Genomic DNA, 15,381 nt, shown 5'->3' on the forward strand with positions numbered 1-15,381 from the left:
TCACGATCACGTTCAATTCTCACCACCAATATCGTCATCACCAGGCACTAATACCACTCATCACCGCGGCAATGGGTGACACATCGCAAGTCGAGAAGAGAATAATCACTCAAGATGAAGAAGACCAAATATGGTCTTGGAATGCATCACTACCGCCGAAACCTCACCTTCCGATCACCCAAGTGTTCTCCGCACAAGTGAATCGCTCCCCTGATGCACCCGCCGTCGACGCCCCAGACGGTACGCTAACATATACGCAACTTGAAGACTACTCAACGCGTCTAGCTCGACATCTCCGCATCACGCTCGATGATATCACGGCCGATGAAATTGTTCCAATTTGTTTCGACAAATCCATCTGGCTGATCGTCTGCATGATGGCTGTGTCGAAAGCGGGCATAGCGTATACGACTCTTGATCCTGGTAATCCAACGGAGCGATTACATGCGTGTCTAGCCACGATCAGCCCTCGGGTGATGTTGGTGGAGGAAAAGTTCAAAGGCAGATTTCCTGGAGAGGGTGAGATGAAGCTGGTGGCGAATGTGTCGGAGATATGCAGTAGTAGCTCTAACGTGGGAACGAACGACAGATCTGATCTGCCTGTTGGCCAACCCGACGATCTTGCCTACGTATGCTTCACATCTGGGTCCACGGGCTTGCCCAAGGTGGTCCAGCATACGCAAAGCAGTGCGGTTTCAAACGTGGTCCATGGTCATGGTTATGCGGCCAACAGTCGCGTTCTTAACTTTGCCTCCCAAGCCTTCGCTGCCAGCATTGTCACTACATTGAAGACGCTGTGCAACGGTGGTTTACTGGTCCTTCCACCAGAGCGTGAGCGCATGGGCGGTATAGCAAACTTCATCACCCGAAAAGAAATCACGCGGACATTTCTTACGCCCACGCTGCTGAACCTGTTAAAACCGGATGAGGTGTCTTGTCTACAGTTTCTGACTGTGGGTGGTGAGCCTGTTACTCAGCGTCTCATTGATATCTGGGCACCGCGGCTATCGCTTGTGGAGGCCATTGGCATGACAGAGGGTGTGGGTATTGCCAATGCCATCGACATCAGCGGAAAGAAATGTAGAGCGCGGCAGTTCATGACGGGTTGTGCCTGGATCGTGGATCAAGACGATGCGAACATATTGGCGCCAATTGGAGAAACGGGAGAGCTACTTTTCGAAGGATCAGCGTTGTGTCAGGGGTATCGAAATGATCCGGAAGCTAATGCAAAGGCATTCATTGTGGGGCCACCGACCTGGGCAGAAAAGAGGGGAGTAGAGAGACCACGTACATTGTTTCGAACCGGAGATTTGGCAAAGTATGTGGAGGATGGCGTTGTCCAGATCGTGGGGAGGAAAGACACGCGTGTCAAGTTGCACGGGCAGCGTTTCGAGCTAGGAGAGGTGGAAAAGTCCATGCTTGATTGTCTACCACCGGGAGTGACAGTTGCAGCGGAGATTGTGGAGCCCATGAGCGGTACTGGGCCTATGCTTGTTGCCTTCATTCACGGCCTATCCGCGGAGTTTCCCAACGAGGTTAAGCAGCTGAGAGAGAAATTAGCGACTACACTTCCGGATCACATGGTACCTCGCGGATTTGTGGAGCTAAAAGAACGACCACTGAACGCATCCGGAAAACTGGATCGGAAGCTTTTGCGCAAACAAGCTGCCGACATGCAACTGATTGAATTGGTAAAGCACACCGGTTCTCTAGATAAGGCCTCACCAGTAACTTTGCAAGAGGAGACGATGCAAGGTCTGTGGAGTACCGTATTAGGTCTTCCTATCGAGTACATCGGATTGCAAGATGATTTCTTCCATCTCGGTGGCGATTCTTTGCATTGTATCAAGTTGATCGCGGAAGCACGAACGCAGCATATTTGTGTTTCCATCGAAGACATTCTCCGACACCGGACCCTTCAGGCTATGAGCAAAGCGGCCAGCTTCGGGGTTATTGACCAGTCGACCAAGCGAGAAAGCGAAGAATTGACGTACACGATAAATGAGATTGCGCCGAGTATTGCACAGGAAGATGTCGAAGACATCGCTCTAGCAACAGATTGGCAAGCTTGGTGCATCGGTCAAGGTCTGTTCAAGTCTCATGGCTGGCATGACTACATGATCTTCAGGTTTTCTACAGTGCTGGATGTTGAGAAGCTGCGGTATGCTTGCCAACAGCTCATAGAGCGGCACGCGCTCTTACGAACAGTCTTTGTCCCAAAGTCAAGGAAGACTTTTCAGGTTATCCTGAACTCAAAAGCTTACCCATTCCACTTCGGCCTTATCAAAGCGAGCAACGGCCAGAACGTGGATGAGCTTGTCAAGAACACCATTGAGCGTGACATGAAGCGACATACTCAACTCGGTGATCCTTTGGTAGCTTTTACCTTGGTACAAAATCCCGCGGAAAACACGAACCAACTCGTCCTACGAATCTCTCATGCTCAGTACGATGCATTAAGTCTTAACAAGTTATGGCGATCATTGGAAGCATTGTATCTTGACAAGACACTGGAAGTTATTCCCTTCACCAAGTTCTCGGCGGAAGCTTCTCTAGCAAGTAAGGATTCCGAATCCTTCTGGAAAGTGGCTCTGGCCGATAGCACGATGAGCGAAATTCGTCCTCAAGCCTTTCCCAGCATTGATTACCCCATCAACAGCGCCGTCAAAGCAATCATTCCATTGGTGGACTTGAAGAATTCCGGGCACACGAGTGCGACCGCCGTTCTTGCCTCCTGGTCGATCGTATTGTCGAAACTCATAAACAAAGACTCTGTTGTGTTCGGATACATAATCTCTGGAAGACATCTTCCCATGCCCGGTGTCTCCGAGATCCTCGGACCATGCATGAACATTCTACCTTTACGTACCAATGTCGTATCCACTGCGTTGACCTCATCGCTCCTCAGCTCGGTTCAGGCCGATTATCTCAAATCACTTCAGTACGGCCATCTCGGGCATTACCGCATCATCGAGAATTGCACCAACTGGCCTCGGTGGACGCGCTTCTCTACAGTGGTCAACCATCTTAGCTTCGAGCTCGTCAAGCCGCCGTTCTCCGGAATTGCTGACTGCGAGTTTAGCGTTTATGAACCCGAGCATGACAAAGCTGACCTTTGGCTGCAAACGTTCGCTCGCGATGACAAGCTAGAAGTTGAGTTAAGATATTCCACAAAGGCTTTCTCGGAAGATTGGGTGAAGACAGTATTGGATAGCTTCATAAAGGCATACCAACAGCTACCTGATGCATTGGAGCGGCCACTGTCTGAAGCTCTTCCTCAGCTGGATATGGTTGCGCCACGTGAGGGTTCTACCAGCCGTGAAGAATTGGTAAAAGATTCATCAATATCAGCAACAGAATGTCCCAAAGCTTTGGAGGAGCTAGTGCTATCTGCTTGGGAGTCAGTATTGGGATCCGACTTCAGGTTACATCCTGGATTCACAGATAAGACCCCCTTCTATGAACTCTGGGGTAACAGTGTAGCCGCTGCCGCATTCGCTTCCGAATACTCAGAGAGGGGTATTCATATGAGTGTTGAGGAGATACTGAGCTGCCCTTCTATTGCAGATACCATGTCGCATCTATCAGCGCGTTTGGAGAGGAATACTGGTAAAACTAGCTAGCGTAATGACATAGTAGATGGCCTGGTACGCTCGTCCTTCTTTTATCATCAAGCCTATATTCACCCCTTACCCATTGACTTTGCCCAACGTCGCAATTTTGGGGAGGCCAAGTGAGTCCGGAAAGTGCTCCCGAAGAGCCATTCCCTCGTCCCAGACTCGGTCTTGGGAAAGCTGGCTGTATGCTTAGTTCGGAGACCTAATATCGGTGCATTGTAGCATGCGTTGACCCGGCTGTTCTGATCGCGTGTCCTGAATTCTGGGTGAATTTGTAATTTGTTGTGCAATTGTATACTGCAGCATGAAGGTGTACAACATCGCTTGTGACTACCGGTGTCGATGAAAGAAACGATGCATACCTCCAGGGTATAGCGTAGGTTTTTTCGCCAAACTGAAATAAGATGCAAAGGTGAACAAGAGGACGAGCAGTAAATGCAGTACGAAAAGGAATATCCGTGCGAGACCAAGGACAAGTGCGGCGCTTCTGGCTTGCGAAAACGGAAACGTACGACATGCGGTGCTGAAGCTAGAAACATCACATCTAACGTTCTAAGCCCGAATCTAAAGTAAGAAAGCGCAGACATGTGGATATCTTCTGCTAAACCTTGATCGCTTGTTGAGACAGAGTGAGACTGCACTAGGTCATGTACTGCATCAATGGCAATTCCTGGAGCCCAAAATAGTAATCCCCGCAATGATGGAATGTTCAGCTCATTGGTAATGCATTTACGTATCATCTGGCTTGGTTGTTTTTGCTTTTGTTTCGGACATGTGCTCTTCCAGCCCCGGCGTCTACCATCGATCACGAACATCTTTTACTCAAACACTTCGATGTACCATATTACTGTCAGGATTAAGTCTGATTAGCCCTCATAAGAGTCTCGAAATCACAGAAACCAATTCATGGTCAAATATCTCTAGTCGCAAGCCATAAGACCATAGGAGAAGAGGCTAGCGACTTGCTATTTCGATTCAGCTGACATCCATATCTCAGTTCTGCCTAATGTACCGTGAGGCCACTATAGCGTTCGGCTGTGAGGTTGACTACTTCGATACAGAGGCTATGCTGAGAGCTTTGATATGATAGGTCACATATCAAAGCTTCTGGTTGTGGTTCAGATTTGTTGCGAGAACCGAACAAATAAAAGAAGCTGACCTCAGCCCCAGCTGCGCATATGGTGCAAGTCTCGCTACACAGAGGCTGAAGGCCACAGCCTGTGCGCCATGTGAGTAGACTGATGTTAGATACTGAATATAGCGAGCATCAACTTGTATAAAGCAGGATCGTATATTGGTCATTGTCGAATAGATCCAACCTCTCACGACGAGCGCTATTCCAAAACCTCTTTTCTATTCTTACTTCCAGAGTCCACCTACTTCATTTCACAGCAATGCCATTCAATTTCGATAAGTACAATGCGGAATGCTCTCAAATGTCGTTGGAAGAGCTGCAACGTGAATGGAACCACTATACACGTCTGATCACCGGATCGGCCACCTCAACCACTATCTCCAGCCTTGCAGTACCTTTCACATTCGGTATTAGCGGGATTGGAGTCTTGATTGGAGGTGCAGGCATACATAATGCCCGAAAGAAACGCGACATCATCGATCGACATCTTTGTCGCTACCAAGAGCAGCACAGGACTCGCAAACGGGATGTAATGGGATCCGCAATGTTCAGTGGCGCTGTGGGGATCGCCACGCTGGGCGTTGGAGGCTGGGGTGCTGAAGTGTTGTTGGCAGAAGGGATACAACATGGAGTCGTCACCGTGGCAGATGACCTGGCAGTTAAGGCCGTAGCCCACGTCGCAGCGGATGGAGCTGGTTTGGGTGTCGAGCATATGCATCACAACAGTTTGAAAGATGAAGAAAAGAAACATGCCTAATGTCTGAATACGCATGGTAGGATAGGGTACGTTGTCAACTTAGTATGGGCTTGGGTAGCATCAACAAACGGTAAACGTTTTTGAGGTATTCACGAACTGTCGTCAATGTAATTTCGCCGATACATGCAATGCATCTCTTCCACGTGATTGCTCCCAGTGCTTCGAGTTGAGATAGTGCAACCCAAAGCGTAGTTGACGACTACCTATGCGTACTCCCTACGAACTTCTCCTGCCGTACGGTTCGAATGGAAAAACCGCCGCAATCACCGCCATAAAGATATACAACGCCGCACAAATGTATATCGGGACGGCAGTTCCAGTCTGATCTCCCACGTTAGCGACAAAACCCACAAGATCCTCATACCAAGCATCTGATGAAAAAAGAGAAAGGTTAACAAGAAAAAAAAAAGAGAAAAGACTTACATCAGCAACCGTTGCAATAACCGCACTCAAGATCCCCATGACACGATTCCACCCAATCGCAATCCCATTGCCGGTACCCCTGTGCGCACTCGGTAGCACCTCCGGCGTATACGCATACAGCGTTCCGTAATAAATGTTCAAACAAAAGTTGATGATACACGTAAACGCCACATTCTGCACCGCAGTGCGAACCTGCGTATACGCAAAGAAAAAGGCCATAGTAACCAACGCGCCAATGACCATTGTATACTTCCGACCAAGACGCGTATGGCACATGTAACCAGCTAGTACGGGACCCCAGATACCGCTGAAATTGACGAGCGTGTAATTGCGCCAGGTGATAGAGGGCGAGGGCTCACCAAAAGCGGCGCCGCGGGAGCGAAGGTAAGCGGGGAGAAAGACGTTGTAGAGCGGGTAAGCGAGACCAATTAGTGTCCAGGAGAGCCAGATTAGAGACGTTGAGATACCGATTCTTCGCGTCGAGTAAAGACCGCGTAAGTGCATGGCGATTTCTCCAAAACCCCATTTACTCTTGTTCCCCCGTGTTGCCACACGATCTACCGTGCCGCAGTCTTGCATCTGGGCGAGTGTGAGACTGCAGGGGCGGTTGTACTTTGTTGCGATGAAGTGGAGAGTTTCGACGCATTCTGCGTCTTTTCCTTCGCTGACGAGGAACTTGGGCGTCTCTTTCAGTCGGATGACGGTTATGCGGAGGATGGACATGACGAAGACTAAAGAGCCGGAAGCGTACCAGACGTAGCGCCAGCCTTGGTTGTTGGACTTTGTACAAGGTTCGGCCGTTGGGTTAATGGATGGATCTGCGCAGCTGAAGTTTGGGAGGAAAGCCCAAGCAAAGAAACCGGCGATGAGTTGGCCGATGCCTGTGTGGGTTGGTTAGTATGCAGTATGCTTGATGATCTTGTTGCTACAACTCTGATCGACCGAAAGTAAGGTGTCACGTACCCCACCAAGCCGCCATGAGTGTGAGCATCCACTGCCTATAACTAGGCAGATACTCTAGAAATACGGCAGTGTCCAGCACCAAGTTACCCCCAGCGCCAAAAGAACTCAAGCATACAAACAGGCCCAAGACCTCCCAATTCGGACTTGCACCAGCCACTACAAAGATGTACATACGAAATTAGTTCATGTCTCACAAACACGTTGTACAATTGAAACGTACCAATCGCAAAGATGGAGCAGATCAGCAGACTAACATTAAAGGCCGTCTTTCGCCCGATAATATCGGCAGATAGGCCCCAGAATAAAGCGCCCATGAGCATACCAACGTACGCAGCGATAGTCAACCCGTTTTGGTAGGAAGGATTGAACTCGAGGGTGGCCTGGGCAGCGATGACGGATTGTATAAGTAGGATGAGCGAATCGACAGCGTAGCCGAAACCGTTCAAGACGAAGAGCTAAACGAGATTAGATACACGTCCAAGTGTTCGTGGAAACGGCAAGTAATACCTTCCATTGATACGTCGTAAATCCAATCTGCAAACACCCAACCAATCAGTACACACAACTAGACTCTCTTCCTGAAATCAAAGCTCACCTCGTCGATAGCATTATTAACCAAATGCATCTTTGCATTTAGTACCGGATCCGTATGCTCGAGCTGTAAAATATCGTCTTTACCCAAACTCCTCGTCTCGCCGTATGCATCTTGCTGTTCGACATCGTGATCGTGCTCCCGTCCCTGCTCCTGCACCACCTTCTTATCATCTCCAATCTTAGCCGTATCGTCCATCTTCGCAACGGGCTCACGGGCGACGCGAACGAGACACACCACCAAGAGTACCTTGTGTTCAAAACACTTCTACCCAAGCGTCAAAGAAGTTCGCACGCGACATTTAGCATGCCACCGCAAAGATAGCCAAGGTAAAAAGCAAATTAGAATGATGCGTCGTACTAAAACAGAAGGGTGGGGGAGGATGAGCACAGGGCCCAGCAAGCGCAGAGGGGTTAAGTAGACTTAAACATCTACAGCATCGACATGGCGCCGATATCTATCCATCTCACCGGCGGGCACATGCAGCAATATAGCGTAAGGACAAGAACATTTCCTCTCCCTCCGCTTTTCCTACCCAATGCAACGTCCGATCCCACCACGTTTTCTTCGCTTGGGCCGAACGACAGCGATCAACGCGACAAATCAAGGAAGCCGGTTGCTAAGCTCATGGCTGCACTGTGATTGGCTGACATGGTAAGCGGGCTGGTCGTGACAGGGGATAATCTCTTGGAATCTCTTGGGGGGTTGCGTTGCTAGCGATACCGATACCACTGTGGGAAGGTGTTTGCAACGTAAACGGCTTGTATAGTCGGATGTCGGACGGGTGTGTGTGTATGTGGAGATGCGCGCGCGAGGTGATTGAATACGGAGATCGGCTACATGCGACAGAGGTGCCGACGTCAGAAAGGTTGATTGGGAGAATAAAAATGTAGACGAAGAATGCACATGTCGCCTTAGGAGGGTGACTCTATTTGAATTTACCTGCATTGATTGTGACCTATCTTTTGGACCATGAATCGCACGTATCATCGTGCAGTCGGATGATAAACACATCCTGCTAGTATATGATCAGGCAGAAGAAAAGCCCTGTACATGACACCGCCGTGGGTGAAACTCTAATATCCTAAACGCCATGCTTAAAAGAAGGTATACGCAACCATCAAACCGGAGGAACAGTTGAACGATATGAAAAGCCTACTGCTGGCCTGGCGTCTGCGTGGGGGTATCTTCTTCGGTGCTGGCAATTGCACTGTCGCCCTCCGCCATCATTGTAATTGGTGTTGGCGCAATTCGTCGTCTCTTACTCTCTCTCGCATCTACGTCCGGTTCTGGCACCGCGTGCAACTCTCGCTTCTTCGAGGTTGAAGATACATCGTCGCGGTCAGACTCGCTCATTTCGCTTTCTCTTCGTCCGACCTGGCCGATGTTGGGTATGCCACTGACTGAGCTGCTTGCACTGTGAGTCGCGCCTTGTCCATGAGCTGGCGTAAGGGGTGGCGTCCACATTGGTACAGGCCCAGAATTGGCAGCAGCTATACTAGGGACAGACGACATAGCTGGGGTTGGGGCGTTCATATTGCTCTGGTCACCTGCACCTGGAGCAAAGGACGAAGCAGTAGCAATGCTGGAAACAGAGTTGCTCCTTGTGGGGCTGCCAGGTCTTGCAGGGACGAACGAGCTCGGAGAGGCTGGGAAGCCTGCAGATGGTTGCCTCTGCATAGGTGGCGCAGTAGCCGTCGCAGTAGCTGACATGCTCCCAGTCGTTGGTGTGGGGGTTGGAGTAGAGTTGTTCGATGCGTGGCCCCCTGTGGTATTGATCGCAGCAGGTGTCTGCTGTGGTCGACTATGGACAGCTAGCGGTCCAGTGTACTTCTCTCCAAGTTCGCCAGGAGCAAATGTGACCGATGAACAAAAGCCGTCAGAGGAGGTCATCAACAGCATTGAGCCATCATTAGACCTATGAACATGTCAGTCGCGTCACAGGCTAATGTCGTTCTCAATCACTTACCAAGTAATATCAGTAAAAGTAGCAAAGTGAAGATTGCTGACAATGCACAGTGGCTTTTGTTGTTGCGTATCATAAATGTGAATAGCATCTTGTGTCGCAACGGCATAAATCATTCGATAGGGGAGAGTGAAAGCTGATGGGGGCCCGGCTGGCACCCCAGATTGGGAAGAAGCTTCGCCATCGGTAGGCTTTGGTGACGGTGCTGAGAGGCTTGGGGAAGGAGAAGGTGCACTTGTAATGGGCGGAGGATCCATGGATGAATGAGACGTAGGAGGCTTTGAAGGCATGACTGGCTCGGGTAAGGAAGGAATCTCGTCGTCCATGTTTGAAGTATCGATGGTGATCTGCCTTGTTGGTGGAACAGTCTGGCGTAGGGTATAGTACACCGGCGAGCATCGAACAGCAACCGATGGCTTCTTGTGACCCGGAAGATATGCAACTGGAGGCTTGTTCAGCCCTGCGCGAGTATATATGTACACTGTATTTGTGATGTCTTCGGCTGGTTTCGCTTCGCCAATTGACGGGTGTATCGCTTTGTATTGGCCTGCGGGCGTGAACAGCAAGCTGCCATCGGGGGCGAATGTAAGGCGTCGGAAGAACGAGGTCAAGGTTTCGTTGAAGTAGATGGGTGCATTGCGAACCCCAATCGTGCCGATACTGCTGATACTGGGAGAGTTCGGCATGACCGCTGGTAGTGGCATTGAGGGAGCGGGCGAGGCGGAGCGGCGCATCGATGGGGAGGAGCCAAAGGACGAACGACGACTGTGTGAAGTTGGCGGCGGATGCATGGTCGGGAGGGCCAGTGATTGCGGTGTGCCAGGCATTGATGGCACTGGCGAGCCGATGGCCATTGAGTCGGCAACGAAGGACGCTCGGCCGCCGAAGTCTGGAGGTGCAGGACTATTCGAGGATACACGTCGCGCGGGTAGGTCCATCTTGGTGACCTTACTATGCTGGGCCAACGAGAATTGACCGTCCTTGTTCTTCAGTGTGTAGATGTGCACGGATCGATCGGACGACTGGGTTGCGATGTATTCGTTCATGGGATCCCATGCCACGCCTTGAACGTAGTGGTTGTGCTCGGCGATCTGGCGTACAATGCTTCCTAGAGATTATTGAGCAACTATCGGACAGGTGGTACCAGGGCAGATGTCGTACCAGTTTGAGCGTTGTATATGCGGGCAATGTTGTCCATACTTCCTGTGATGAAGAAGACGCCGTCTGGAGACCAGGCAAGGTCGTAAATCTCAGAGCCTATAGACCTGCACATGGCCTTGACCCGCCATGTCTCCTTGTCTTCAAGACCCTCTTCGAAGTTGTGCGTGGTCTGGTTCTCAGCTGGAACCCACAGCAGGACGTTGCCATCGTCGCCGGCGCTCGCGAGCATTTCGCCTATAAGAGATTAGTTGCTGTTCTTGTTTGCATATGCAGAAGCGAAATACCTCGTGGACACCATCGTACCACATTCACGGCCTGTGTGTGCTTTACGAGGGTTGACAGATAGGTGACCCTGCGCTCTTCACCATGTGTCTCGACACTCCAAAGCTGTTATATATATTAGCGCAAGTCCAAGTCGTTGATATGTGCATGGTGACGCACCCGGACATTGTTGTCTCCGCCAGCCGTTGCCAGACGTCCCTTGCCGTGCGGCTCAAAGTGAGCTGAGTATATGGGAGCGTTCTCATTGTGCCAGGACACCAAAAGCGGAGCAGCCTTCATTTTCGGCGAGGCTACGGCTCATGGGCCCTTTCAAGAATCGACGTTTTGAATCGGCAGTCGTGTGGAAGCGTGTGCGTGGAGGTATGCGTAAAGTGCTGGTTTGGTGTAAGACTATGATTGCGTCGCTGCAGAGAGGGTGCCGTGGGTGCTGATTGCAGAAGATGGATTGTGAGTCTTCACGAGAGGATGGCAGCGGATATGGTTTCGGGTCTGAGGTGCAATGTTTTCTTTGGGAGCGTGCAGATCTCTCGAGATGGTCTTTGAGGTAATTGATGCGTCTTGGGGGTGGTTAGCACCTCTCTGGGCGGCCTGCACACGAGCCCAGTAGCGCGCGAACTCCGCGTCGCCTGCTAGCTCGATCAGGAAAGCTTATTGGTTTTAGTTTCACGGTCGGATGCACCGGGCACGACGCCCTCTTTATAAAGCGGGTGTATCTTGCAGCAGGGACGCGTCTTGAGGCGTTAATTCCTGCGCACAGCTTTGTTGCTGTTGGACGAGCACTCTGCCTGTTCATGTAGCCGCCGCGAAGCAAGATTGTTGACATGCCTCCCCTTCATCACCCCGGTGACAGCAGCGGGCTAAAAGATGAGACACAAGCGAAATATGGGCCTCTTCCAGCGCCACTTATGCATCCAACAACGAGCTACGTTTCTTATCATTTATGCGGCACGAACTACTGACCCATTGTTTTGGTCCCCATGTCATCCAGGACACTATGCACGGGCCTAGACTTGAAGATCGCGATCCTGAGAAGAAGAGGCCAATACATCCATCCACACTATCCTAATACGAAGCATCACTTGATACACCGGTCCACTCACTGCGTCTTGATTTGCAACAAAAGCAGGTTATACGCCAGATACTTCTAATCCCCTGACCACCGTTGCCGAACAAAAGCATACAGTAGAATTTTCCGTTTCGCCAACTTCCAGCTGCATTTGCATCTACCATGTCAGACCATGGACCCACCCGCCTTGAAACCGAGCTCGAGCTGTTAGAGGCCATGTATCCCGATCAGACGCACTATGACCCCAAGTCACGGGAGTTAAAGTTCTCACACGACAACCATGCATCGCTCCTTCTTCGGTTACCGGAGTCGTATCCGGAATTAGGATTGCCGGACATCATCTCTGCGACTGACGCAGCAAAGAACGACTTGCGGACACGTGTAAAAGTTGCGGTCAAGGACGTTGGGCTCGCTGGAGGAGAGGAAGCGCTTGATGCCATCGTCGCTGCCTTCCAGCAGGTCGTCGATTCTGCTCCTGCCACGTCTGATGCAAGTAGCGACACAACGGCAGGTGCCAACGACAACACGTCTAAAACTGTCATCGTATGGCTGCATCACCTTCTAAACACCAATAAACGCAAGATTGCTCTCTTACCTCCAGCAGCGACGCCTCCTGTATGTGGAATCACTAAGCCTGGTTATCCCGGTGTTCTCGTCTACTCTGGTCCATCGATAGCTGTCACAGAACATGTCAACGATCTAAAAGCAAAGAACTGGCAAGCATTCCAGGTACGGTATGAAGATGAAGAGTTATGGCACTTTGCACATGGTATGGGCGTCATAGAGGTGGAGAGTATGAGCGAGGTTGTAAAGGACGTTGAAACAGAAGGCGCGATTGGAAATACACAGAAAGAAAAGCTCTTGAAGGCCATTGGTATTAGGTAAGATAACATGATCCTCTGTTACCGCATACAAGAGGAAAATAAAATAAGTATATAGATGTGAGGCCTTACCTTGCAGCCTACATTAACTTCTAAAGAGAAGACCTAAAGTGCCTAGAAGCATTGTAGGCTTCTGGATTCTTTATGTATATATCCATTGCTCTCACCATATATCGCTATAGTAGGGCGGGGTAAGGGGTGCTTCAAGAACTGTGTAGTTTTTCTTCTTAACAGAGTGTATAGCGCTGTTACTAGTGTACAGGGGAGGGCGCGTAAATCAGGTTTATATTGGCTGGGTTCGCGCAGCCAACTCATCACGCAGCATGCGGGTTTAGCATGTTAGCTCAGCTTCTGCCTCAGCCTGACGTCTTCTATCCTACCATCCGACATGAGAAAACGTTCGCGATACAAACATCACAGAAGCTTATCTAATTTATTCCTCCCAATTCGTTTATTCTTCCTGTCTAATTCATTCTCTTGCATCATCGCGACACGATCGATAGCTATGCAGTATGAGGGTAGCGAACACGACGCTTTCACACGCCCTGCGCCTTCGATAATGCCCACGGACATGGCCAAGCGATGTTCTAATTGTAACAGCGACCTCTCTGCAGACGATCTGGACTTGAAGTCGGTGGCCGAATACTTCAATCAGGAAGAGGCACAGAGATATTGGGAAGAAGGTGCAGCAAATGGCTGCCTATTTTGTCGCCTTATAGCTGCGGTTTGGGCGGATGCAGGACAGCAATATAGATGTTATAGATCAGGATATGTGAAGATTGGACAAGCTACAAACGGACAGTACTTCCTACGTTTGGTCAACATACTCTCCAGATTACCGCATACTGTTGATCGCGGCGTGTATGCAACGATCGCCATATATCTAGAAGGTAAAGCTAGCCCTTTCGATAGATATGTTTCCCAAACCAACACCGCAGATTCTGGTCTTCCCATTCTCTTAGAGAGATACAAGCCGATCCCTCGGCAAGCCATAGATCCTGCGTGCCTGAGTTTGGCAAAACAATGGTTGTCGACCTGTCAGAATGGGCATCGGCGGTGCGATGAGAAGTTTGATACAGCTGGTCCCTCTCGGCTTGTCGAACTCCGGGGCGATGTCATTAAGCTTGTGCTAAATCCAGAGGAGTCGACCCGGGGCTCCTATGTTGCGCTCAGCCACTGCTGGGGCGGTTCGCAACCACTCAAAACCACGTTGGGATCTCTGGCTGGCTTCCAGGAGCAAATTCCTGCCAATGATCTTCCCCGGACATTCTCGGATGCCATATATATCACCCGAGCGCTTGGATTTTCGCATATCTGGATTGATAGTTTATGCATTGTCCAAGACGACGCCTTGGATTGGGAGCAGCAATCAAGTAAAATGGCGAGCATATACAGCAATGCCGAGCTGGTCTTGGCTGGTGTTGCAGCGGGATCAGCAAATGAAGGGTTTCTCCGAAAACCAAGGCAATCCTGTGAAAGAACAATTGGTCTAGATGTGAAAGGAAGCGGAACTTCATTCACCTACAGAATAGTGCCCGATTCGCATGACTTCATCGAGGAGCCGTTGTACAAGCGGGGATGGACTCTACAAGAGAGGTTGTGTGCTCGTCGCTTCCTCGCGTACGGCAACTGGGAGATGAGTTGGGAATGCAAAGAATCTTCTTGCTGCGAGCATCACGGAAATAACCTCGACAGCGATTTGAATTCGCAATTGGAAGGCAGTTTTGGAGCCAGGATGGATACCACCAATCCACAAGCTTTCGCACAGCTTTGGAGTACTCGTGTTGTATATCCATATTGCCGAAGGTTACTGACGGAGAAGAAGGACACACCGATCGCAATTTCAGCTCTTGCCGCTCGGTTCCATTCACAATACCAAGGTACATATCTCGCTGGCTTGTGGAAAGAAGATCTCTGCAAAACGTTATTATGGTTCTCCAAACCACCGGGATGTCGATCCTCCTTTTTTGCCCCTACCTGGAGTTGGATGTCGTTGGAACTGCCTCATGCGATTGATTTCGATCCTACCGTTATGTCAAATCACGATGCAGAAGAAACACTAGTCTACAACGTGCAAACGGAAGTAACGCCTTCGACGACTAATCCGTACGGTCCCGTCTCGTCTGGCACAATACGCTTGGCGGGGATATTAATCTCGGCATCGCTCGAAGCTGGTCCTTCACCAGAAGGTCTCTGGGAGGGTACCAAGGTATCGACTATGCGGCACGATGTTTCCGGTACGATTTCCTACATAGATACACCTATTGTTCGGACGGATGTTCGACTTATGGATGGAACTGAAGAGAGTACAACGAAGCGAAAGGAGAAACAGGAAGACAGCTCAGGCGGACCTTACCCAGTAATGCTTCTTCCGATTTTTAGATTTAGCTGGGGTGTAACGGGACTCCTACTCGGGCGGTCAGCCACTTGCGTAGGTGCGTATGAGCGCATCGGAATGTTCGATTATCTTGCAGAAGTCAAGTTCGAATCCATGAGAAAAGACTACAAGGCCTGCGATATCACCCTTGTCTAGTATAG

At 50.2% G+C, this 15,381-nt stretch overlaps 6 protein-coding genes across 6 annotated transcripts; 3 read left to right on the forward strand and 3 right to left on the reverse strand.

Annotated features, from left to right (window-relative positions):
• Positions 1–71: 71 nt before the first annotated feature.
• On the forward strand, positions 72–3,623 carry AA0111_g7049 (Nonribosomal peptide synthetase 12; the record flags this gene model as incomplete). The annotated part of the gene is made up of 1 exon (XM_028653340.1): positions 72–3,623. The coding sequence occupies one exon, from the start codon at positions 72–74 to the stop codon at positions 3,621–3,623; it is 3,552 nt and encodes a 1,183-aa protein (XP_028505550.1).
• A 1,496-nt stretch (positions 3,624–5,119) lies between these two features.
• AA0111_g7050 (hypothetical protein) lies at positions 5,120–5,524 on the reverse strand (the record flags this gene model as incomplete). The annotated part of the gene is made up of 2 exons (XM_028653342.1): positions 5,120–5,147; positions 5,202–5,524. 2 exons carry the CDS (start codon positions 5,522–5,524, stop codon positions 5,120–5,122), a joined length of 351 nt encoding a protein of 116 aa, XP_028505466.1.
• Positions 5,525–5,725: 201 nt separating this feature from the next.
• Positions 5,726–7,685, reverse strand: AA0111_g7051 (hypothetical protein; the record flags this gene model as incomplete). The annotated part of the gene is made up of 5 exons (XM_028653343.1): positions 5,726–5,830; positions 5,933–6,813; positions 6,896–7,051; positions 7,116–7,350; positions 7,491–7,685. 5 exons carry the CDS (start codon positions 7,683–7,685, stop codon positions 5,726–5,728), a joined length of 1,572 nt encoding a protein of 523 aa, XP_028505467.1.
• A 957-nt stretch (positions 7,686–8,642) lies between these two features.
• Positions 8,643–11,175, reverse strand: AA0111_g7052 (hypothetical protein; the record flags this gene model as incomplete). The annotated part of the gene is made up of 5 exons (XM_028653344.1): positions 8,643–9,405; positions 9,457–10,561; positions 10,615–10,848; positions 10,899–11,001; positions 11,056–11,175. The coding sequence occupies 5 exons, from the start codon at positions 11,173–11,175 to the stop codon at positions 8,643–8,645; spliced, it is 2,325 nt and encodes a 774-aa protein (XP_028505468.1).
• A 949-nt stretch (positions 11,176–12,124) lies between these two features.
• On the forward strand, positions 12,125–12,847 carry AA0111_g7053 (hypothetical protein; the record flags this gene model as incomplete). The annotated part of the gene is made up of 1 exon (XM_028653345.1): positions 12,125–12,847. The coding sequence occupies one exon, from the start codon at positions 12,125–12,127 to the stop codon at positions 12,845–12,847; it is 723 nt and encodes a 240-aa protein (XP_028505469.1).
• A 567-nt stretch (positions 12,848–13,414) lies between these two features.
• Positions 13,415–15,376, forward strand: AA0111_g7054 (hypothetical protein; the record flags this gene model as incomplete). The annotated part of the gene is made up of 1 exon (XM_028653346.1): positions 13,415–15,376. One exon carries the CDS (start codon positions 13,415–13,417, stop codon positions 15,374–15,376), a length of 1,962 nt encoding a protein of 653 aa, XP_028505470.1.
• Between the last annotated feature and the right edge of the window lie 5 nt (positions 15,377–15,381).

Source organism: Alternaria arborescens (genome assembly GCF_004154835.1).
Source record: "Alternaria arborescens strain FERA 675 chromosome Unknown contig_15, whole genome shotgun sequence".
Classification (NCBI taxonomy): Eukaryota; Fungi; Ascomycota; class Dothideomycetes; order Pleosporales; family Pleosporaceae; genus Alternaria; species Alternaria arborescens.